This window comes from Tursiops truncatus, chromosome 21, assembly GCF_011762595.2.
Source record: "Tursiops truncatus isolate mTurTru1 chromosome 21, mTurTru1.mat.Y, whole genome shotgun sequence".
NCBI lineage: Eukaryota > Metazoa > Chordata > Mammalia > Artiodactyla > Delphinidae > Tursiops > Tursiops truncatus.
In genome coordinates, this window is record NC_047054.1 from 6,398,804 (window position 1) to 6,425,056 (window position 26,253).

At 41.0% G+C, this 26,253-nt stretch overlaps 1 protein-coding gene across 4 annotated transcripts in view; it reads right to left on the reverse strand.

The window, feature by feature from the left end:
• Positions 1 to 22,620, reverse strand: part of AGPAT5 (1-acylglycerol-3-phosphate O-acyltransferase 5) — a 62,651-nt gene extending 40,031 nt beyond the window's left edge. Inside the window, exons 1-3 of one of the 4 annotated variants that reach the window (XM_019921453.3) lie at positions 22,039 to 22,620; positions 17,134 to 17,286; positions 4,601 to 4,670 (exon numbers count right to left, since the gene is read on the reverse strand). In XM_019921453.3, the coding sequence (XP_019777012.1) occupies positions 4,601 to 4,670; positions 17,134 to 17,286; positions 22,039 to 22,257 (442 nt within the window). In that variant the 5' untranslated portion in view covers positions 22,258 to 22,620. The remainder of the gene's footprint in view (positions 1 to 4,600; positions 4,671 to 17,133; positions 17,287 to 22,038) is intronic. The other 3 variants (XM_019921450.3, XM_019921449.3, XM_019921452.3) reach the window with 3 other exon arrangements.
• Between the last annotated feature and the right edge of the window lie 3,633 nt (positions 22,621 to 26,253).

Genomic DNA, 26,253 nt, shown 5'->3' on the forward strand with positions numbered 1-26,253 from the left:
AAACAGAAGAGATGATTTAAAGAGATCAAGAGGAAATAAAATGAAGTTAAGCCAGCAAATGGTAAAGGGTCTGGAGGACCAGAGAGATCTGGATTTGAAAATAAATGGCTGCCAACTACCCTCTTTCTTCATAAGAATGAAAATGATAAAAATGAAATGTGAGGGCTTCCCTGGTGGCGCAGTGGTTGAGAGTCCGCCTGCCAATGCAGGGGATACGGGTTCGTGCCCCGGTCCGGGAAGATCCCACATGCCGTGGAGCGGCTGGGCCCGTGAGCCATGGCCGCTGGGCCTGCGCGTCCGGCGCCTGTGCTCCGCAACGGGAGGGGCCACAGCAGTGAGAGGCCCGCATACGACAAAAAAAAAAAAAAAAAAAAAAAAAATGAAATGTGAGGGAGACTTTTCTCGTATCTACAGATGAACTGGAAGATGGGATACTTGAAAAAAAATTAATAAGAATCTGTGAAAGGATTCAGTCATCGGATCACAAGTGTATTCAGGGCCAGGGAAATGAAAACAAAAGGAGCAAATTCGAGAGGAAATTTTTTTTTTTTTAATAAAAACCCGGTAGGAAATAAAAACCAAGAAAATAACGGAGTAACAATAAAATTTCAACCAAAAGGGACAGTTTTCCACAGGATTATAGGAAGATTAACTCTTAGCTGTGTGATATTCTTTAGGCAATGCACCATACTGGACAGAATATCCTAAAGAAGTATATTAGCCAAGTTAAACATTAAAAATTATCCTTTTGCAAAAATGTTTTATCAATTATTATAAATCTTTCTTTTTAATCTTTTTTATCATTCATAATTAACTCTTTCTTGATGATTTAAGAGGTACAATGATTACATCTATAATTCCTATTATGGCTCCTTTCAATAGAGTGATGCAAAGATTTTCCCCTGTAGTAAATGATCCCCAGCAGTGGTGTCTACCAGTTGGTGACGCCTACTCTATGGAACTATCAATTATCACTTTTCTCTAAAGTATGTACCTCCCTATTGAAGCCCTCTCCCTATCCCCTTCCCTGTAATTCAGATCAATTAAACAGTCACTGATAAACACATTTCTTTCTAACCATGTCTTGGAAACTAAATAATCAAGCTAATGTTATAACTATACCTAATGTAAAAGTAAACAGACTCAGAATAAATTCAGAGAACTTAGCGTATAGTTTCCAGGCTACAGTATATTCTGGAACATATTTGGGATACAAGGCTAAAAACAAGATTTGGTATCTTTTCCTGAAACAATCATTTTTTAAAATGTGGAAGAATTTGAAAATTCATTTTTATATTAAAACACACATGGTTATATGGTAGGCTAGGATACATCTTCCAATAACTTTTAAGAGAAAGTGTAAAATTTACAAAGTATGTCATGTTGTAACGGACTGTCCTGGCTATACCCTTAGATTTCTGAAATATTTAGTGGAAAAATTTTAAGAACTAATTTAGCAGTCAAGAGACACAAGCTTTGTGCCATCATTTTTTGCTACTCAATTATCTTTTTTACTTTTTTAAATTCTCAACTAGGTTTCAGATAGGAGACACTAGACTACAGCTGAGTTACTGACGGCTGAGATGCTAATGTATTACCTTTATAATAACTATTCACACATTTTGTGTTCTGGCATGAGATCAAGAAATGCAGCTGTGTAAGAATTCTTCTATGGTGATCCGGCCCAAGCCGTTGTTCCCATTAACTGGGAAGAGAGGAGGGGAGGGCAGTGAGGAGAGGCAGCAAGAGAAGATGACAGCTTTTTCATCTGTGTTATCAGGTGACAACAGCTCCCAACTCATAAGGGCACAGCGCGGTCTGAAGGAGATCCTGCATGTGAGCACTCGCCTAACACGGATCCGGCATGCCCTCGGGATTAGCTGTCATCATCATCACCCCTACTGTTCGCTGCCCGTGTGAGCCGGGCTCTCTGTGAGATTACGAGCTAGCCTATGGAAACTGCCTAAAAGCCTTGACCAGCAGACATGACTCACACCTGACCAATAAGGCTCGGAGAGGCTAAGTCATTTGCCCACAGTCACACAGCCTATTGCAGAATAGCTTATGAATTGGGCTCTGACTCCACAGCCCAGGTCTCCCCATACATGTTGTTAGTCAAGACAAATGTCACCTAAACCAAGAAAAGGGAACCTTCGTGAGATTAAAAAGGTACAGAGTGTCCAAAGCAGAGAGCTAAAGAAGGCCGAGAGGAAGGAATAGTGGTCACTGCAGCCTTGCTGACTCTGGAGATAAATAAGTTAACAGAGACTAAGAATGCAGAGACAGCAAGGGTACATCAAGTGAAAACGGGACCAGAGGGGCGAATTCAAATGCCAATTCTTTGGCTGCCCGGCCAGGGAAAGACTCTTGTATTCTGGCAGGCCTCGCAGAGGGAGAGCAAGGAAGCCTAAGCCGAACAGCAGCTTTCTGTTCTTTCTGCTACTGACATTTTCAGATTACTCGGTTGTGGTTTTTCATACCTCAAAAGGGTTTTAAAAGGGGTACCTAGACATAGCAGGCCAACGAGCCATGTCCCTGGATAAGCTTTAGGGACCTCTGGAACCTCAAACTCTAGGCAAAGTTTTATGTGCCCATTTTTCTGGGGAAAGGCTACGTATCTTCTATCATATTCTAACTGAAGCCTATAATTCTAAAGTAATTTAAAGTCACTATCTAGTTATGTTCCTAAATTATGGATTTTTTAAAGCATTCAAAAAGCAACCTTCTTAACCCCGAATGACGGACTGGTATGGGGCCGGTACTAAAAGTCCAGGCACTCAGAGGTCGGGTGAGAGGACGGGAATGCAGACTGGTTCTCTGTGATGAGACACGTAACGTTTTCACGTCAGCCGTGGGCTGCCTAAGGAGCTCACACTTCCCATTTTACCCTTCCAGGTCCAAACACAGAATCGTGAAAACTCTGTGTCCTTCCAAATGTTTTCCCAGAAGTCCTCACTCTGAAGTAATGGATATAAAGGCCAACACATAGTAAGCAGACAAACGACAGCAGTGGCTGTAATTTTTGTATTGTGATTTCTATTGCTACTGCTCCCACCTCCAGGAATGTGCAGGGAGTACTTATCCCACAGGTCTGTGCTGGCACCAAAGCTCTGCTAGCAGAACGCTATTTCCATTGAAGCCTGGAGAAAGGAAAGTTGGCATGGGACCTAACAAGGAATTTTAAGAGAGAACTCTTTAAACAGAAAGAAAACTCTAAATGAAATTAACCAGGGGCGCAACATAAAGGAAATCGGGCTATCATGAGCCACTCCCTGCCCTAGACCCACAAACCCTTTTTATTTGGATATGGGAACCCTGGTAGACATATGCCATCAGCAGCAGAACAGGAGTAGCAAGACTGTGTGAGCAGTAAAAAGCCCGATATGACTGAAGAAACAGTCAAAATAAAGAGGAAGTCAGGCTGCTTTATAGGTCAGAGCTAGAAGTAGACCCTGACCACAGGGCTGGTTGCTTTGCTAAAGTCAAATGTAATTAAATCAAATAGTCTTAGCAGTCATGGTAATAAAGCCAGGGAAATACAGATACATCAAATTCCTATTCACCCTTCAGAGCATCAGCTCTTGACCTAGAAAACTGAGTGTAATCAGTAACAAGATAAGTTGAGAAAGATGCACCTCAACTTCTTTACCTTTCTTTACCTTCCAGAAGGTATCCGTAGTAATAAAAGTAACCGTGAAGAAACACAGCTGACAGGAGGAAGATAAAGGACAGCCACAGGCATTAGTGATTTCTCAATCATGTGTTATCATTCATCAGCTTGTTTTTAGCTTTGAACTTCTGGGTACTACATTTTTTAAAGTAATAAAAATAGAATTTAGGAAGTGTGTATCAAAAGCAGTTACAGCTTTGAAAAAATATGAAGTGGGATGTTTCTTGGACTGAATTATTTGGAGAACTGAAAAGTACCTTAACCACTGTTAATTTCTTAGTTTGGTTACTGTATAAGATGCCGTCATTGGGACAAACTTGGTGGAGTCAATGGACTCTACATAGTATTTTTGTAAATCCTTGTGAATCTACAATTATTTCAATATAAAAAGTGTTTTTTTTAAGTACCTTGAGCTAATTTAACGTATATACTGCGCTACACTGGAGAGCAGTCTTCTGTGATTCCTCTGATAGAAGAGCAAGATATAATTAAACCCAAACATTTAAAGAAGCAAAAGGAACTGCAGACATTAGTAATTAATACTGTGTTTAAGGAAATGAGTACTCACAAATCAGTACAACCTTTCTGCAGCTTAACAATCAAAAATATAAAATGTTTATACAGTATGATCCACAAATTCCACTTCCAAGAACAAAACTTAAAAAGGAAGAATATTCAAAGAAAGAGAAAAAAAGGAAAGAAAATAGCTTATATACACCCAGCAGAGGGAAAAGGAAAATTCATAGCTTTCACATTCCTGATTTTCCAAAAACCTAAAATCACAAAAATACGAGGTCACATATAATATCTGCATTGAAAATTCATGTTTTACCAACAACAACAAATCCATTTAAAAATATCAGAACATTACTTTGAATTACTTTCCTACTGTGCGTAGAGACACCTGTTTCATGCAAATGAAATACAAACCTGTGCTTTGATGATTTGCCAAATATATTATATTTTCTTTGTTTTTGGGCAAATCTCCATACAGCAATATCTAAAAGATAAAATAAAGAGAGACATTACTTTGATATTTTAAAACATGTACTACTGTAACATACAAAATATGACAATGTCAAAAAATTGACAAATACGCGATGTCATGAATAGTCCCACCCATGATTAACAACTATTAGACTTCTCTTAGGAGTCTCAGAGACCATAAACAGCACATGTCCATAAAGCAGTTGAGCGCAGGGCAGGTTAATGGTCATAAAGTAAAGCAATGGTCAGTATCCTCCTGAGTTTTTACTGACTGCTCACAACATCTGAAACACTGTTCATAAGGTACAGCGTCCTTCAAAGAGTCTACAGTGCAGTGGAAGAGACAGGCGTGCATACAATAACTGTGATGAGACATAATGCAGATATTATGAAAATACAGTCTATTTTAAAGAACTGTCAACTGCAGGCAGTAGTAGCATTCATTAGGTGTGGTTTCAGCAGAGAAGGTTCATGAAGAGAGGAACAAAGGAATGGAAGCAGCAGCATCTGAGGCCAGTAAGGGTGCACCTGGCAGGGTGCTGGCACACCCAGGCTGCACCTAGAGATGGTGAGGGGTGCAGGCGGACCGGAGGAGATCTGAACCAGAACATACAGTCTTCTGAATACCAAGCTAAAGATGAAAACTTTATTCTGTAAGTAATGGGGAAACTTGGTCCCACGATTGGGACTCTTTACATCTCTATACAGAGCACAGGGAGTTCAGGATCAGTGGCTTCTAGGAAGGGGAAGCTGCACAACAGGGCGGGGTGTACACAGCAGGCTGCAACTCCAGCTGTCGTGCTTCCTTTCTTTAGCTGGGTGGTGGGTACACAGGTGCTCCTTATGAGTCTTTCTGTAGTTCTCTCTGTCTCAAATATTTCATAATAAATTATTTAAAGAAATTGGAAGTACATTTTTAAAGACTTCAAACGAAATGACTCCTAACAGTGGTATTTTTTTATTCAGGGCGTTTTTGTTTCTGTATCTTGTCATCACAGATTATTCAAGATTATGAATTAGCTACAGATCTATCTTTTTAGATAGCCACAGAGATTATCTTTTGATCACACTACTATTCATTTATATCTTAACAACAGAACAAAGAAAAAGACATTAAGCCAACCTCTCTGTAGATAAACGGAGTTAGATGACAAAGTTCTGGAGACCAGGGACTCAGACTGAGATTTCTTATATCTTCCCCAGAAAACTATACAGTGCGATGCAGGTAATATGAGTTTAGATTTCTCCTCAAGAGTTTTTCATTAAGAAAGCTTATCAGTGCCAAAACAAAAGGACGAAGTCAATCACTTGATCCACGCAGGGTTAAAAGTGGAGTCCTGGTGTGTGAGCAATGCCCCTTCCTACCAACGAGCCAGAATTGCTTTGAGACCATCGGGTGGCACGCACTGGGTTTAAAGTACTGCAGCTACACGACAGAGTATTTCTGGCTTGACTTCCGTGGATGAGACATTCACAATGGAAGGCTGTGGTTTAAAGGATTCAATCTGAATACCACTCTTTGGAGACCTGCCTGCCCCCAGGCTGAAGATAGAACTTGAACCACTAGGAGACTCTCCTTCCCTTTTCTTGCTCTGAGCTTCATTTAGAGACTACAGCCTTTTAAGGTAAATGGCATACAAGCTATTAAAAGGCATTTTTTTTAGTTTCATTGTGGTAATCATTTCATAATGCATATGTATATCAAAACATCACATTGAACACCTTAAATATGTATAATTTTATATTTTTAAAAAATAAACTAAAAATTTAAACAATGGGTGAGCTCCCAGGCCGATCCCCTGCCCTCCAAAGCCCCCTCCGGGCTGCGTGGGTCCTTGGGGGCATAGGATGGAGGCCGGGCAGATCAGGAGAGGCAGGTGGAAGGGGCCCTCCCAGACCGCAGGAGCAGGAGAGGAGAGGAGGGTGTTTGCCCCGCCCACTGGAGCCCAGAAAGCCTGCTGGGCTCCCAGGTGAGGTCCCCTGCCCTCTGAGACCAGGGATGGGGGGCACGCCTGGGCCCCTTTGTTCCTTGAGCTCAAGCCCCACTGCCCACAGCCCCCAGGGCCTTTTCCAGCCCTGTGGGTCCTAAGCATAGGCCCCGCCCACCACCCAAAGCTTGCCCCTGCTTAGGCCCCGCCCTCCACAGCCAAGGCCTCCCCCCACCCCCTTTTTTTCTTTTCCCTCCTCCTCTTTTTTACTATTGTGGTACTAATGTACCTTCCAGTTGTTGATTCAGCTATATTTTTATATTCTTCCTAACATACCTGTTAGTTTCCTAGTCTAATTTTACTTTTTACTTTGTTATTTTTTTATTGTTTTTTTTGTTTTTTGGTTTTTTTTGCTGCCTCAGATGCCTTGCGGGATCTTGGTTCACGAGCCCCTTGTCGGACCAGAGCTCCTGCGGTGGGAGCTCCGGGTCTGAACCACTGGACTAACAGAGAACCTCAGACGCCAGGGAATATTCATCAGAGTGAGGTCTCATGGAGGTCCTCATCTCAGCACCAAGACCCAGCCCTACCCAACAGCCTACAAACCCCAGTGTAGAAAACCTCAGGCCAAACAACCAGTAAGACAGGAACACAGCCCCACTCATTAAAAAAAAAAAAAAGAGAGATGGCAAAAAAAATATGTCACAGATGAAGGAGCAGGGTAAAAACCTACAAGACCAAATAAATGAAGAGGAAATAGGCAATCTACATGAAAAAGAATTCAGAGTAATGATAGTAAAGATGATCCAGAATCTCTGAAACAGAATGGAGGCATGGATTGAGAAAATATAAGAAATGTTTAACAAAGATCTAGAAGAACTAAAGAACAAAAAAACAGATATGAAGAACACAATAACTGAAATGAAAAATACACTAGAAAGAATCAATAATAGAATAACTGAAACAGAAGACAAATAAGCGAGCTGGAAGACAGAATGGTGGAGATAACTGCCGAGGAGCAGAATAAAGAAAAAAGAATGAAAAGAATTGAGGACAGTCTCAGAGACCCATGGGACAACACTAAATGTGCCAACATTCGAATTATAGGGGTCCCAGAAAAAGAAGAGAAAAAGAAAGGATCTGAGAAAATATTTGAAGAGATTATAGTTGAAAACGTCCCTAACGTGGGAAAGGAAATAGTCACCCAAGGCCAGGAAGCACAGAGAGTCCCACACAGGATAAACCCTAGGAAAAACACACCAAGACACATATTAATCAAAATAACAAAAATTAAATTCCAAGAAAAAATATTAAAAGCAGCAAGGGAAAGACAAAAAATACCATACAAAGGAATCCCCATAAGGTTATCAGCTGATTTTTCAGTGGAAACTGCAGGCCAGAAGGGAGTGGCAGGAAACACTTAAGGTGATGAAAGAGAAAAACCTACAACCAAGATTACTCTACCCAGCAAGGATCTCATTCATATTCAATGGAGGAGTCAAAAGCTTTTCAGACAAGCAAAAACTAAGAGAATTCAGCACCACCAAACCAGCTTTACAAGAAATGCTAAAGAAACTTATCTAAGCCAGGAAACACAAGAGAAGAAAAAGACCCACAAAAACAAACCCAAAACAACTAAGAAAATGGTAATAGGAACACACATATCGATAATAACCTTGAATGTAAATGGACTAAATGCCCCAACCAAAAGACACAGACTGGCTGAATGGTTACAAAAACAAGACCCATCTATATGCTGTGTACAAGAGACCCACTTCAGACCTAGGGACACATACAGACTGAAAGTGAGGGGATGGAAAAAGATATTCCATGCAAATGGAAATCAAAAGAAAACTGGAATAGCAATAGTCATATCAGATAAAACAGACTTTAAAATAAAGACTGTTACAAGAGGTAAGGAGGAACACTATATAATGATCAAAGGATCAACCCAAGAAGAAGATATAACAATTATAAATGTTTATGCACCCAACATAGGACCACCTCAATACATAAGGCAAATGCTAACAACCATGAAAGAAGAAATCGACAGTAACACAATAATAGTAGGGGACTTTAACACCCCACTTACACCAACGGACAGATCATCCAAACAGAAAATAAATAAAGAAACACAAGCTTTAAATGACACAATAGACCAGATAGATCTAATTGATATTTATAGAACATTCCACCCAAAAGTGGTAGAATACACTTTCTTCTCAAGTGCACATGGAACATTCTCCAGGATAGATCACATCCTGGGTCATAAATCAAGCCTTAGAAAATTTAAGAAAATTGAAATCATATCAAGCATCTTTTCTGACCACAATGCTATGAGACTGGAAATCAGTTTACAGGAAAAAAAACGTAAAAAACCACAAATACACGGAGGCTAAACAGTGCACTACTAAATAACCAGGAGGTCACTGAAGAAATCAAAGAAGAAATTAAAAAATACATAGAAACAAATGACAACGAAACCACGACAACCCAAAACTGATGGGACACAGCAAAAGCAGTTCTAAGAGGGAAGTTTATAGCAATACAATCTCACCTCAAGAAACAAGAAAAGTCTCAAAGAAACAATCTAACCCTACATTTAAAACAACTAGAAAAAGAACAAAGAAAATCCAAAGTCAATAGAAGGAAAGAAATCATAAAGATCAGAGCAGAAATAAATGAAATAGAAATGAAGAAAACAATAACAAAGATCAATAAAAGCTGGTTATTTGAGAAGATAAAGCCAGACTCATCAAGAAAAAAGGGAGACGATGCAAATCAATCAAATTAGAAATGAAAACGGAGAAATCACACTTGACACTGCAGAAATACAAAGGATTATACGAGACTGTTACAAACAACTATATACCAATAAAATGGACAACCATGAAGAAATGCACAAATTCTTGGAAAGGCACAACTTTCCAAGACTGAACCAGGAAGAATTAGAAAATACAAACAGACCTATCACAAGTAATGAAATTGAAACCGTAATTAAAAATCTTCCAACAAACAGAAGTCCAGGACCAGATGGCTTCACAGGTGAATTCTATCAAACACTTAGAGAAGAGCTAACACCTATCCTTCTCAAACTCTCCCAAAAAATTGCAAAGGGAGAAACACTCCCAAATTCATTCTACGAAGCCACCATCACCCTGCTACCAAAACCAGAAAAAGATATCACAAAAAAAAGAAAATTATAGACCAATATCACTGATGAACATAGATGCAAAAATCCTGAACAAAATACTAGCAAACAGAATCCAACAGCACACTGTAAGGATCATACACCATGATCAAGTGGGATTTATCCCAGGGATGCAAGGATTCTTCAATATATGCAAATCAATCAATGTGATACACCATATTAACAAATCAAGGAATAAAAACCATATGATCATCTCAATAGATGCAGAAAAAACTTCTGACAAAATTCAACACCGATTTATGAAACAAACTCTCCAGAAAATGGGCATAGAGGGAACCTACCTCAACATAATAAAGGCCATATATGACAAACCCACAGGAAACATCATACTCAATGGTGAAAAACTGAAAGCATTTCCACTAAGATCAGGAACAAGACAAGGATGTTCACTCTCACCACTCTTATTCAACATAGTTTTGGAAGTCCTAACCACAGCAATCAGAGAAGAAAAAGAAGTAAAAGGAATACAAATTGTAAAAGAAGAAGTAAAACTGTACTGTTTGCCTATGACATGATACTATACATAGAGAATCCTAAAGATACCACCAGAAAACTACTAGAACTAATCAATGAATTTGGTAAGGCTGCAGGATACAAAATTAATGCACAGAAATCTCTAGCATTCCTATACACCAACAACGAAAAATCAGAAGGAGAAATTAAGGAAACACTCCCATTTACCACTGCAACAAAAAGAATAAAATACCTAGGAATAAACCTGCCTAAGGAGGCGAAAAACTTGTACTCAGAAAACTATAAAACACTGATGAAAGAAATCAAAGATGACATAAACAGATGGAAAAATTTATCATGCTCTTGGATTGGAAGAATCAATATCGTGAAAATGACTATACTAACCAAAGCAATATACAGGTTCAATGCAATCCCCATCAAACTATCAATGGCATTCTTCACAGAATTAGAACAAAAAATTTAACAATTCGTATGGAAACACAAAAGACCCCGAATAGCCAAAGAAATTCTGAGAAAGAAAAAGGGAGCTAGAGGAATCAGGTTCCCCAACTTCAAACTATACCAGAAAGCTACAGCAATCAAGACAGTACAGTACTAGCACAAAAACAGAAATACAGATCAGTGGTACAGGATAGAATGGCCAGAGATAAACCCACGCACATATGGGCACCTAATTTACGACAAAGGAGGCAAGAACATACAGTGGAGAAAAGACAGCCTCTTCAATAAGTGGTGCTGGGAAAACTGGACAGCTACATGTCAAAGAATGAAATTAGAACACTACCTAACACCATACACAAACATAAACTCCAAATGGATTAAAGACTTAAATGTAAGACCAGACACTATAAAACTTTTAGAGGAAAACACTCTGACATAAACCACAGCAAGATCTTCTTTGACCCACCTCCTAGAGTAGGAAATAAAAACAAAAATAAACAAATGGGACTTAATTAAACTTAAAAGCTCTTGTACAGCAAAGGAAACCATAAACAAGACAAAAAGACAACCTTCAGAATGGGAGAAAACATTTGCAAATGAAACAACAAAGGATTAATCTCCAAAATATACAAACAGCTCATGGAGCTCAATATCAAAAAAACAAACAATCCAGTTAAAAAATGGGCGGAAGATCAACATCACTAATTATTAGAGAAATGCAAGTCAAAACTACAATGAGGTATCACCTCACATCAGTCAGAATGGCCACTGTCAAAAAATCTAGAAACAATAAATGACGGAAAGGGTGTGGTGAAAAGGGAACCCTCCTGCACTGTTGGTGGGAATGTAAACTGATACAGCCACTATGGAGAACAGTATGGAGGTTCCTTAAAAAACTAAAAATAGAACTACCATATGACCCAGCAATCCTACTACTGGGCATACACCCTGAGAAAACCGTAATTCAAATAGAGTCATGTACCACAATGTTCACTGCAGCACTATTTACAATAGCCCGGACATGGAACCAACCTAAGTGTCCATCACTTTGATGAATGGATAAAGAAGATGTGGCACATATATACAATGGAATATTACTCAGTCATAAAAAGAAACGAAATTGAGTTATTTGTAGTGAGGTGGATGGACCTAGAGTCTGTCATACAGAGTGAAGTAAGTCAGAAAGAGAAAACAAATACCATATGCTAACACATATATATGGAATCTAAAAAAAGACGGTATTGATGAACCTAGTTGCAGGGCAGGAATAAAGAGGTAGACATAGAGAATGGACTTGAGGACACGGGGAGGGAGGGCGAAGCTGGGGAGAAGCGAGAGTAGCATGGACATATATACACTACCGAATGTAAAATAGTTGGCTGGTGGGAAGCAGCAGCATAGCTCAGGGAGATCAGCTCGGTGCTTTGTGATGACCTACGCGGGTGGGAAACGGAGAATGGGAGGGAGGCTCAAGAGGGAGGGGATATGGGGACATGTGTCTGCATATGGCTGATTCGCTTTGTTGTGCAACAGAAACCAACACAGACTGTGAAGCAATTATACTCCAATAAAGATCTATTTTTAAAAAAATTTAAATAATGGGCATGTCTCACAAGATTTACAATGTCAATCATACAGAAAACAGCACTGCAAACTTTATCTCCTATAAAACCCAATATATCCCACTTTAAAATAAAACAAGCATGTTGAGGGTGAAAAGGAAACCACAAAAATAAGCACAGTCATCTAATGTCATGCCAAACAATCCCCAACAGTGAATATAGTCAGTACATGCATTGCCACCAGAACAACGTCTGGCCGCTATCTGGTCCAGCCTCTGATTTCACGCTTTAGCAGGCTGAGGCACAGAACCCCCAAGTTGCCTTGTTCAGTGACCCATGATCAGTTAATGGGCACCACCAGTTTAAGATGCCACACCTCCACTACTTGGGCTTAGTCCATATACTATATACCAAGCTGGCCTTAAAATGCCACAGTTTTCCACTTTGTTTGCAGACACAAACATGAACTGAAAAGCTTTGCAGGAAAGCCATCTCTGCAATCCCTGTAAAACTCACTAATTTTCCCCATCCCTAAATGGCTTCCAAACAATCGACATTTTCTATATTTAGCTTATCTCAGTAACAAAGTTAAACATGCCCAGTGTTTAAAAATAGATCTTCAGTGGTTATCTAGAGAAAGTAAGATAAGTAATGAATTCTGGTGGGCAAAACAGATGGGCGAAATGTGAAAGGAACAAAATCTTAATTCCTAGCCATTGAAGGGAAAATAATAAATACATAGTTCATAAAGTTTATTTATAAAGTTCATTAAAGTTTATTTTTCAGTATGCATCTCACTGAAATAAAAGCTATTTCCAATTAAGATGCAAAAGAAGATGGTAAGCCTCTGACGTAACATAATTTAGGATCTCAAAGTAGGTATTTGGATTGGTTGCCTCTTAAGTTGTTTCTTTTTTATTTGTCATTATCACTTGTTTGGAATTCAACAGAAATAAAAAGTTACAAAGAATAGCCCTTCGTATTTAAAAATTTACAAGCTCTAAAAGCAAAGTAAATGAAATGATGAACTGCAAATCTTATTGCAATAGACGCAAATTATTAAGTACTTCAAATAAATATTGATTATCCAAAGAAAGGAATGCATGGTTACAATGTTTATGTACCACATATATGCAGTTTTTAAGGCCCTTCACTTAATTTATTTCCGAGGCTTCAATGAAGCATTTCACTCCAACTTAAAATTATCAAACTTCTTCTGTTCATTGAAGTGAAAAGGTTATTTGCTTTTAAATTTACTAACATGGAGGGCAAGTAAAAGTTTTCATTTAAGAGTACAGATTCTCAAAATACTTAATAAGACAGTTACTACTATCCTACTAACAAGTATATAATTAATAAGATAACTGTAGTGTTTTCCGAATTTAAAATTTAATAATAACTTACAAAATGCCCCTACAAATAAATTCTTAAACGACTCTCTGATTACCTGAAAGCCCCCTGCGCTCTCTCATTGTAGTCATCTTAGATCAGCTTTTCCGCTTGTTTACCTCCTCACGAAGCCCCCCTGCCCTCTAACCCAGACCTCAGAATTAATCTCTCCCCCTTTTGCATCACAACGAACCCGGTCACGCTGTGCATCCTTATTTCCAACTCACATCACATCCCCCTCAAGGCCCACAGCCTCCTCAGGGGCAAGGACTGCATCCTTGTTCCACCCAGAGCCCAGCACTCAAATGCTTTTCAACAGATGTTCACTGAATCAAGAAGCTGCACGTTTATTTTTCACAAGTGGATAAGCTAAACCTCATTTTCAACAGTAAAGAGGCGGGGAATAAACAAATACTTTAAATGCACCAGTGACGTTTTAAAGGCACCATTCTGTGAATCTTCTAGTACATGTATTTCAAATTACAATCACTTTCCGGCAGGTAATTTGTTCCTTCGAACAAGCCATATGAAAAACACGGCTTTTTGGTTCTTCCTCATTCTCTAAGTAATTTTAAGTCATAATAATTGTTCAAGTTGGGGGTCCTCCATTTTTAAAACACTCATGTAAAGTCCCTCTAGAGGAAAATAACAATGTTCTCTCTTCATTTTATTAATTCAGTAAAAATGCTCTTTGAATGATTATCTTCATTGCGACTGACACACTAGTTACAATGCTGCTTTAGTCAAACAAGCTTGTTTATCTTGGACAAAGCGCCTTTCAGAAGACTTGGATTTAAATGCAGACACTCTCCTCTCACAGGGCTCGCCTCTTCACCTTGTTTTTAATTTGCTCCCATGATCTGATAAGCTCCCTCTTTTGTATCCTGAAGAGGTGGTAAAATGGACTCTGCAGTAACCACGTGTCTAACGCGGTGGAATATCTAAGCAACACCGCCTTGGGCACATAAGGCACAGGACTCTTCCTCTTCAAAAAGAAAAAAAAATTGAGATATTATTTATCTCAATAATATTCATTTCCTTTCCACATGCACATTGAAATTTTTTTTAAAAAAACTTCTTTCACTGTCCTTAGATACAGATGATGCTGTAGAAGGGGATCAGAACACGCCGCCCCAAAACATGCCACTTTGACATGAGGATTATTTTGAGCTGAGGGCAACTGAGAAGCAGCACACACAGCTCTCTGCCCTCCCCTTTTCCGCCTAAAGGAGGCCTAAACTTCACTTTGTAACAGTGACATCAAAAACACTCGTAAAGCTTTTCCTTTCTAGAGGACCAGGAAGATCAGAGACAGCACGGAGATGAGTCAGCAAGCCTTACTTAACAGTCCTTATCTACCATACATTTCCTAGGGACCTTCCCACAATGTACCAGCCCTAGGAGCCCAAACCCACCTTTCCTGCACCTAGCTGTGCCTCCACAGGTTACTGCCTTGCGCTGACTCTAACCGCCTCTTTTAGTTTCCCCTTCTTTTCTGAGAGGGGCCAGTAAAAACCCTAGCGTGTAAAATATTAAACTACACATAAAGGATCAACGCCCGTTAAATCTGTGTGCCTCTTCTCCTGCGGATCTGGCCTTGTCAGTTTGATCTGCGGGCCCAGCTACAGACAGCTCTATCTCCTCTATGCACAGCACACCAGTCACTAAGGGCCCGGGCAGAAACCCTGGGTTTAAACTGAGCCTCGGGCCTGAGCACTAGCCCATCCCCTCACCAACTACGTGAACTGCAGCAGAAGTCCCTAACCTCCCCATGCCTATTTTTCCTTACCTGTAGAGTGAACGTAATAATGGTAACTACTCACCACAGGTGTGGTGAGGTAAACAAGACCATGTAAGCTACCTGCCACAACTCCTGGATCATAGGAACTGTCCCCCAAAATGTTAGCTGTTGCTCTTATTATTATCCAACAAAGTCAGACTGTTTACTCAAAATCGTGTTAAATGATGAATGGATAGGAGAAACATCTATATAATTTCTCTTCCTTAAAAAAAGGTCTCAGATTACATACAAATGCAGCCATAAAGAAATGCAGCATAAATAAGTTTGCAGATATAATTTACACTCTATGACGTTTATAATTATTTGAAATGATTTTTAAATGTATTTCTGTGCCAATGAAATACATCATTTCAAGATCAAGTACAAGACTTCTACCGTAATACACACAAAACTATGGTCTTTTTCTGCCCAATTTGAAACCTTTCCCTGAATAGGAAAAGTATGACGCCCCTCCGAAACAATGTTAAAATATAAACATAGTCATTTGTCTAATAATCAGTACACAAAAATAATTATTATGCAACATTTAAATGGAACCATACAAATCACAAACTTCCTTTTATACATTCGTCATATCTGTCTCTCTGTATTGTCCTCATTTACAGGGCGTGTTTTTCCTGAGCATCTATGATGTCACTGAGCTCAGCAGTTTCACATATTATCTCATTTAGTCTTCACAAAATAACATGACAATAAGTATTCCATTTAAGAATGAGAATGCTGAGTTGAAAAGTTGATTTATTCAAGCTGACAGAGAATAGCAAAGAACTAGGAATTACACCCAGGTTTCTCACCCCAGATCCAAAAATCTTTTGACTACAACAAAATTATTATCTGCAAAAATTCCAAATAAAAAATGTCAAATGAGGCTTCCCATAAATTAGAAGCTTATGCAATTCTTTCACTTTGAACATTAACCACAAGGAGATAAGAAACTCGAGAAAAACTGACATAAAATACTTTCCTACAGAAAAATACAAATTAAGAATGAGAGCAAAGCAACACGTAAGCACACGAAGAGCTGGCATTCAGTGCATCGCATCTAACGTGGAAGAATCATTTCCTTATATTCACACACCTCCCCTCAGTTAAGCAACCACTTGCATTCAGTTGTAGTACTCCTGTATTTCCTCAGCTCTTTGATCATTTTGTCATTTCGTAACATCTCATTATACCTTCAGTTAAAAAAAAAAAAGGGTACTTCCCTGGTGATGCAATGGTTAAGACTCAGCGCTCCCAATGCAGGGGGCCCGGGTTCAATCCCTGGCTAGGGAACTAGATCGCACATGCATGCCGCAACTAAGGAGCCCATGTGCTGCAACTAAGGAGCCCGCGAGCCACAACTAAAGGAGCCCACGAGCCGCAACTAAGACCTCGCACAACCAAATAAATAAATAAATATATATTTTTTAAAAAACTGACCTCTTTCTAACTGCTAAACTGTGCGCTGAGCGTAGAGACTAATTTATCAATGGAAATGCTAGTGCCTCACATGTGGTTAGCACTTAACATAACTCCCCTTTCCAGGTACCACCCGCCTCATTTCTTTCTGCCTCCAACTATCGCTTACACTTACACACACATACAGCCCTCTAAATCCCCATGCAACACTGCTTATTTGGGGTTTTCACTGCTAGACCATGCAAAGAAGCAGAGGAAACAAAGCTTACCTTTAAAACTTGCAAAAAGTACAGGTTTTTACTGACAAGTAAACAAAGCCTTCTCTGCATTGCTAGCTGTTCCAGAATCCCCTCTTTTATAAGGTCTCTGACCTTATTCTCAGTCTTACTTCCGTGGGTAGAGTGCATGTTTTCTCCCCCCATCTATTAAGTAAAGAAAGCAAATTGACTCAGTCTACCTGTTGACCCTGTTAGATCAAAACTTGTCAACTAGAGGGCCATTCAAGAGCCCCCATGCCTTAAAAGTGAGATTCTCATCCACATTTCCACAGAAACACAGACCACTGTTCCCTGCAGAGTGCTCTGCCCTTTTGTTAAAAGGGAACAATCAAGGCAAGTCACTCTCCACTTTATTGCCACCTCCGTGGGGCTACAATCTTGTAAAGGGGATAACATATATATTAAAATAAGCTAATGCTATGTTAATATGACATATAAGTGATCCTGACATGGAGATGGGGTGAGATCATGACAGATGAGGAAAAGCTGCCCGAGTTGGAAGGAAGTGTACAGAGGAGTCCAAAAGCACATTCTTGAGAATGCACTGGTAATTTAGGGGAGGGACTGGTGAGGAAGCAGTAGTTGGGCTACAGTGAAATCAGTGAATGGGAAAGCTGGCCAGGGAAGAATTCAGACAGCCTTGAATGCCATGCTTAGGAGTATTCATCTTCATTCAGTTATCAGTTGAGAATCTCTTTTCCCTTAACACACCATGCTACTCCTGCTTGAAGTAAAAACTCACAGAGGTTCATAACAATTGATATGGCTTCTTGAATAACCCAGCAGAGTCACATTCCCTTTGCAGCACAAAGCTAATAAACACAAAAACTCTACTTTCAGTATTATCCTCTACTGTAACTGTTTGCCAGTTACAGTAGAAGGCACTCCTAGAAGGCACACCTTGGGAGTGGGGCTGTTCTCTCAACAAATATAACCACACCACCTAGCAAAGCATCTTTGGAAAATGGACCCTGAAGCTAGACTGCCTTGGACTAAATCCTGGCTTGACCATTACAAGTGTGAACTCCGGGTGCCTTAGTTGTCTAATCTGTAAAATGGGAAAAACAGCACCTATCTGGTAAGGATGAGATGACTCACATAAGACAACAGTACCTGGCACACAGTCAGCGCTCACTAAATGCTAGGTGTGTTGCTAACACAATCCTCTCCTTTCCACTCCGTATCCAATTACAAAGCCCCATCAGCTACCTTAAAATACTTCTGGGATTTTTTCCATTCTCTCCGTGCCCACTCTTTCCACGACTCTGACCATAATCTCTCACCTAGATTACTACAATACTTCCCAAACTGGCCCTTTTCAGAGCTCAATGCATATGTTACTTGCTCAGGGACATTTCCCCAAACCCCCAACCTCTACCCACTAGGTTAACAAAGTCACAGAATACAGTGCATTTTAACTTTCTTCTTATATTTCGTGTCCCACTAGAATGTGAGTTCCATGAGGGCAGGGACCTTGTCTATGATTTTTCTTCATTCCATCCCATATAGTCCAGCACAGGACCTGGAATTCAGGGCACACTCCAATATCAGATGAATGAATAAAGAGCGGGTTCTGAGACGTTACTACTTAGTTTTGGATCGTCTAACTACTAATATTAACCTCTGTTTAAAAAACCATAATAAAATGAGAAAATATCAAAGGAAAAATTAACTTATAATTCCATTTAAGAAGAGCCCACTCTCAGTGTATTCAGTTCTACAAAATTAGACAAATTTATGAAAGAGGGAAAGTAAATTGTGTATAGAGAGTCATATTTTCTTTTGCTTTCCATAACAATGGCACAGAGGTGTCCCCATAGGTTATGGTATATTTGGTGTTACTATAAAACCCATCCAAGAAGTTAATTTAATGGAGAAGGAGTCTTCCCACAATTCATACATTTATATAAATGCTCTTGGCAGAAATCCAAAGTTACACACCAAACTGTTGCAGGCCTAGGAAAGGTGTGTGTAGGTAAGGGGAACTTCAACTTTCTCAATATATTTTTGCAGTGTTTGAATATTTTATTGTACCTGTGACTCATAACAGAAAAACAAGGTATTTTAAAAAATCTTGCACAAATGCAAACTAAAATAACTGTCTTGCGCAGTCCAGGATTTATGTTTATAGAAAGTATAGAAACAAGGTTCTAATTACATTTCTCTAAGAGTTTCTTATAAGTCTATTCCCTGGCCAGACTTAAATTGTGTTAGACTGGAATCACATTTGATTGAGAAATGTTTAATTTCCTCTTAAAGGTTTGTGTCATTCTACTTAAGCAAACCCAGAAGCACATCCAGATCTCCCTGGCTCTGTTACTCCCAGTTAAACTGTAGGAAGGTCTTTAAAGGTCTTAACATGAATGATAAATAAGCAGAGAAAAAAAAATTAAGGACACAAGCAACAATTTATATTCTATCTAGAACTACTGATATTTGAGAAGAATCTGGGCAACATTTTAGCAGAAATGCAGAAAGAATCCAGACTTGAAAAAAAAAGGTGTTGGACTTGTGAGGTCCCTTCTCTGATTCTAAATAAACATGTTTCATTCAAATACAACAGTTTAGCTGCTTTTTCAACAAGATACAGAATACAAATTTAATTCATTAAGAGTTTAGGACTATTTTTGAGGACACAGTGCTACCAAGAGAAAGAACTAGTTATAAATGGCCTCTAGACATGCAGGCCTTGAGGGTTTCTGAGGAAACTGAAACAATCTTTCAAGTAAATGTATAAATTATTAGAGAAGTTAAGGGTATTCTAACTGAACACATTATATATAAAAAACGTTAAAATCTTAGACTTAAATTCTATGTTTTTCTTCCAGTGTTATTTGAACTAATTTATACTTGAAGCAGGTCAGCTGAAAAACTAAATTTATTTTATATCAAATTTTACTTTTGATTGTTATAATGTATCATGTTAGCATTTGGGGAAGTGGGGATTAGCAGACAGAGCCATTAGTGTAAAATATATTTTAAAGTACTGATTTCAGCAGGAAGAAAATGGTGACTAAAATATTTAGAGGGTGTTAATGACGAGGCATGTTGCATATGCCTAGAAATAAATATCACTAGATATTTTGGCCTGCAAATATCAGTGATCAGTTTTTGGTGTATTCCAGTAGAAGGAGGGGAAAGAGCAACAAAAAAAATTTTTTTAATAAAGAAAAATGAATTGTGACATTTAGAAGATTATAACTGAATACTGGTTCTTCATGTATTTATAAAAGGATGTCTGATGGCCCTCAATTATAATTCAAAATTTTATTTCATGCAGGTTCCTTGGTGAAGTTTGTTAGGAATCCTAGAACTGAGTGTCCGTTGATCATCATCAGATTAAACTTTTTAAAAACCATGTGCTGAGAACTCAAACAATAAATTGGAGGTCTATACGGAACAAATATAAGGTAAGATATACAATTTGAGAAATACTGTGAAATTTTACAGTCATTTTTTTAAAATAAGAAACTCGCTAAACACAAATTACTTCAATGGTACATGTTACATTGCATGGGACATGTTATATGCTTTTAACGAAAATTTTAAAACCCGCCATAGGTAGAATTACTTTTCTAAGAGGTAAATGACTGTCGTATATTCTGATCCTGTATCCTAGCCCAGGCCAGTTGTCATATGATGTGAAATTAAATACTTATCATGACAAAACCATACATTTAGACAAACGTGGTGAGGTAAGAACAGAGTGGGGAAATGACTGGTCTGAACTAGTGAAAATTTTAAATGTGGCCCATTGAAAAAGTCAATTATCAGGAAACCAGTATCTGGAAAAGCGATCTTTCTTTCTTTCCTAGGAAATACTTATAGATACTGATTTAAACACAGTCCCTGGCTTCTAGTTCCCTTCCCCCAAACCTCCAACTGGGGCAAACGCATAGAGTCATCAGGAATCAACAGCAATGCAACTATAAATTCAAAATGGTAGCTGGTGGACAAAAGGGTGAAAGCAGCTGCTCTAGGGGGAAAAAAAAGACAAAAAGACAAAATAATGCCACCCCATTCACTCCAACCCACCCCACCAAGAAAAGAAAAGAAGAGGACTAACAATATAAGGAAAACCAAGAATTAAGCTCTCTTTTTTTTTTTTTCAAATTGGGGAACAGAAGGAAAACACAACTGTTATTCCTGTGTAAGAGACTTCAAATAATTAAATGGAGTTAAAAGGGCCTTCTACTTTTGTTTGTTTTACAAATTTAATCTACAAATCCAATCTCTACAGAGAAAGAAAATAACAGAAAGTAAGCAGACAAAAGATTAGCCACACATGTAAGCCTAGTCAAAGTTGGCAAGAATTTTATCTCCGGTAAGGCTTCTACAGTAACAAATGGATTAATTTCCTTGCCCAGCTTTCACTTGTACTGCGGAAGAATGCAAAACAAAGTTGTACTTCTCGCCCAAACAGTAACACCAATCTGTTTCAAGAAAAGGTGTCCGATTTTTAAAAGCGCACTGTTGAGTTCAACCATTACCATCTTCTTAGACCAAACGCCAGAAGCTGTCAACTGCTTGCCCTATTTAAACGTTCATCTGCACCTACTTCTCCCAGCATCAAGACAGGCAGTTGCAAGAGAGGGGGAGGGCGGGCGGTGGATCCCGCTTGGGGCCGCAGAGCAGCGTTACCGCAGCTACCTAGTAATCCTGGAGTACCCGCAAGGAAGCACCTGGCCAAACCCTAAGCGAGAACGTGAAACTGCCCCCACGGTGGGAGGACGGCGTAATGGCACGTGTTCCCGGGGCCGGATCTGCCCGCCACGGCGGGGCGAGCCTACACTAGCTAGACGGACGCTGGGTGGGTGGCAGCTGCGGGATGCGCCTGCGACCCCCCAGGGCCCCAGACGCAGGGAGGGGCTGCAGGTGCGGCGGGCGGGGCCTCACCTGCACGCCGGTGCAGTTCTCGAAGAAGAAGAGCACCATGCTCTGATAGATGCAGTAGAGCCGGTCGTCCACCGCCTGGTAGAAGCGCGAGGGCAGGAAGGCGGAGAGCAGCCGCCAGGCCCCCCAGGCCAGCACGTAGGTGGGAGCCGTGCCCAGGAGCACGGCGGCCGGCAGCACGCAGCACATCGAGTACATGTGGAGCACCAGGGACAGCAGCATCTTCCCGGCTCCGCACGAGGAAGGCTCCGCCGGCTCTTCCCCGCCCCGCCGCCGCCGGCCGCCCGGCGGCCCTCAGTCGGCGGCCAATCACCGGGCTGGGCCGGGCCCCGCCGCCGCCCCCTCACCTCGCCGGGCCGCCGGCCGCCCCTGAGACGCCCAGCCCGCGCCGGATCCGGCCTCCGCCCCCAGCCGCATGGGCCGCGCCGCCGCTGGACGGTGGGCGGGCTGGCGAATGAGGGGCCCGGCGCGCTGCTCCCGGCCACGGGGCAAGAGGAAGCCGCGGCCCTCGGGGGGTCGAGAGCTCAGGATCACTCACACTCCATGACCCTGGCCCGTCACCCTATGCCCCTATCGGGGGCGGGGCTCCGCGCCAACAACACGACTCCTGATTGGCCGCCCGTTACCATAGTCCCCCTCCGCGGGCGGGGCTCAGCGGCAAGAACTCGTCTCCCGATTGGTCGAGTCGTGCTGACAGTCGACACGCAACTGCCGCCCGGACGCGTGGACTGCTCGCTCTGGCTACTGCGCATGCTCCAAAGCTTGCCCTCCCCCCGCCCCCTCCCCAAAGGGAAGCGGCGACTTCCGGGTGGAGCGGGTTGAAGGTGGGTGTCGGCCGAGGAGGGGCCCGGGTGGCCTTGTGCCCCTTGGTCCGGCTCTGGGCGCAGATTGACTTGAGGGAACGCCCCACCTCCTGCTTGCACACCTGAGGGCCCCTGGACCCCGGGATGGACCCGTAAGCCGAGATGTCCCTTTCCGAGGGGCGCACCGGTGACCAGCGGTACCTCGCAGGTGCTGCAGACCTTGGCTTCGGGCGGCTAAGAGGACTCCTGCTGGCAACGGAGACTGGTCAGGCCTGCTGTGGGAAGGCCCGCAGTGACAGCAGTGCGATAAGCGCTGTCAAGGCGTCAGCCCTGGGTTATCGGGCCAGGCTCACCTTCCTCTCCACGGTGGCTCTCACCCCCTCCGCCTTCCTGGCTTCCTCCTCTTCTCCCAGCTGGGTGCACAGGGTCTCCTCTCCTGCCCTTCACTCGCCCACCTGCATGTTTCTGAGTCAGGCCCCTGCCTTCCCATCGCTACAAGTTTACGCACAGCTGGACAGCCTGTTTACAAGGTTCTTGACACACTGGTTGGTTTTATCAGGCCTTATATCAAATTCACTCTTGCTTCACCTCCCCAGGCCTGGCGCTTTAACTTCTGATAGTTTATGATGAGCCTCAGTTTTTGAGTAGTTCTTGAAGGTACTTGAGTGCACATGTGGGAGAAAGTACTAACTTACTTCTGTGACCTTAACAAAAATCTGGGAAATCAGGGCAGCCGTTTTATTGATGTCAAAACAGACTCTGAGGCCTTCTGAATCCTTCTACTGCCCTTTGGCTACAGTGAGTGTGGTTTACTGTGTAATCCTTTCCAGGGATATTTGCACTTCAGAAGAATGCCGAATGATTTAAGTGGAAAAAAAATTTTTTTTTTTTGCCTGAATGCAAGCCTGTGCGTAGCTTTATGCAGGAAGACATTTTAGCGGAAAATTCTAATCAGGGCCAGGACGGTGGCTGCTTGATTTGACTGTCTCTACATGATTGACATCATGTAACGTGATTGGTAAATGGTGACCTTGAGGGACAAGTCCAGGTGAATAGACATTGCTCAAGGAACAGTTATTTGGACAGGTATATTGCCAACAGGAAGCATTAAACACTCAAAAGATTTTCAACGCGGTTTCCCCTCTTTCTGTGGAAAGTAATGCCCTGTGAGAGCTAGACTCATTCCGGAGGGAAAAAGTCGGGTATGGATACTGTGCACAACCAATGCTAATCACGCTTCCTTTAACTAACTGAGACCAGACATCCCTACAATTAGGAAAATGTGTGAAGAGATAAAGCTGGTTCAGTGTTAATGTTACAATCTGTACACATGCAGTCAGTAAATGTTGTGATATGTAAGTATGTTACTTCCTGTGAATTACCCCCATATTACTGTTAGTCACCTGGTTGTAGAGTTCTGTGCCAGGTTCTGACATGGGGACACTGAGAACGTGAGCCTCTCTCGTCCCCTGTTTATATCCAAACCCAGCCCGACACACTCACTTATCCCCTGTGCTCTTCAGCCTCCTCTCTCCCTGCTGGTCACAGATTTACCCTCCTTTCTGCCTTCCCCTCTCTCAAGCTGTACTCAGCGCGCACCCTCTGCCTCTACTTCCTTACGGTGTACATTTTTTAACCCCTTGCAGTCTGACTTCCTTTTCCACCACTCTACTGAAACGGTTCCTTGTAAAGAGCGCGTCTAACCCAGCCTGTATACAGTGGCTCTGGGATATAACAGTGAAAAGACTGATTGCATTTAGCAGGGACTTAGGTGTGGGGTGACCTTTACGTAAAGGGGGATATTCAGGATACACTGGGGACGTATACCAACGAGATCTCATTTAGTCGGGGCACATAGAAGGCTTCTCAGGTAGAGAGAGATTTGAGATGAAGTTTGAGGGTGGAGTTAGATGAGAGCTAGAGAAGGGAAGGAAGGTGAACGAGCCTTCCAAGTGAGAGCAGCGAGTCTCAAGGACTGAAGCTAAGAGCCCACAGGTTCTCAAGGCTGAAGAGACCTGTGTGCAGCATGGTAATGAGCCGCTCTTCTCTGTTTTTTATTCGGATGCCCCCTAGAAGTGTGCTGTGTATTTCCCTCACACATTTGTAAGTTAATAGCTAAAATTATTTTATCATAAGTTTAATTAGTTACAAAAGAAATAAGTTATGATGAGTTATAAGTGAAATTTTAAAATTAATTACAGAATTAAAAAATAGTTAAAATTACAGAAATCTTTTAAGTGGACCCCATGGGTTATAAATACCATAGTGATTTAATACCAACATTCTCCATGTAAAAAAGATTTTTACCAATTAGAATTTTACATTGATCCTTTGTCTCCTTGAAAACATTTTCATTCCACTTCTGCCACATCATTTTATCTTAATGGAATATATTTTATGCTTCCAAGTCTTTTATTGATCAGACTATGTCATCAGGGTCCTAAGAGTTAAAATTTCTTCTGGATTGAGCTATGACTCTTGTTAGCAATATACAATTTAATCAATGTATATCACAAAATCTGATAATTATTGTAAATAAAGGTAAAGTTTGATTGGAAATGCTTGTCTTAATGGTACCTTAATTAAAAGAAATTGGCGAATTATCCTCTGGTGTCCTAAAGTTATTACACCTTTCCCACCTCACTGCAGAACAGTGTGGTAAGGTTGGGGGCTGGGGAGCAAGTGGGCAGGACGGTTGTGAAATGCAAGGTGGTCTGTACTCCATGAATCTTCTCAGGCATATCAAATGGACAGATACTTTGGAATCAAGAAATCTACTTAAATGAACAGTCAGTAGCAGAGTGGTTACAGGAATACACAAAGATGACACATGAAATGTTATGCAGCAGTTAGAAAAAGACCAAGTAGACCCAAATGTACCTAAATGTACCCAAATGATCTGCGCGTTAGGTGAAAAAAGCAAGTTGCTGGATAATACATGCACTATTACCTCATTTATGTAAAAAATAAAACAATATATTTCTAGATGCAAATGTCTAAAAACTGATGACAGCGGTCTTCTCAGGGGAGGGGAAGTAAGATTAGATGAAGTTCAGCTGGACTTCCTGTATTGTTTCAAGTTTTTACAAAAAAATATTGATTCAACAAATATGTATCCAGTTTTCCATATCCCACTTCATGCTGGGTGTCAGGTAAAGAGAGAGAACAGATAAAGGCCCTGAGGTCATGACCCTTGCGGTCTGGGGTGGGGCAGTGGGATTAATTTATTTCAGAGGCAAATAAAAATAAAGGAGAAAAATAAGAGATGACTTTTGCAGGAGATAACTAGAAGGTGGGATCCACGGGAGTCTTGACCTTGGTGATAAGGAGCGGCAGGGAGGGTGAAGAATGCCTCCCCAGTTGCAGGCTTGAGTAACCGGGTGGCATTTGCTTTCATCTACGAGGAGTGGAAACA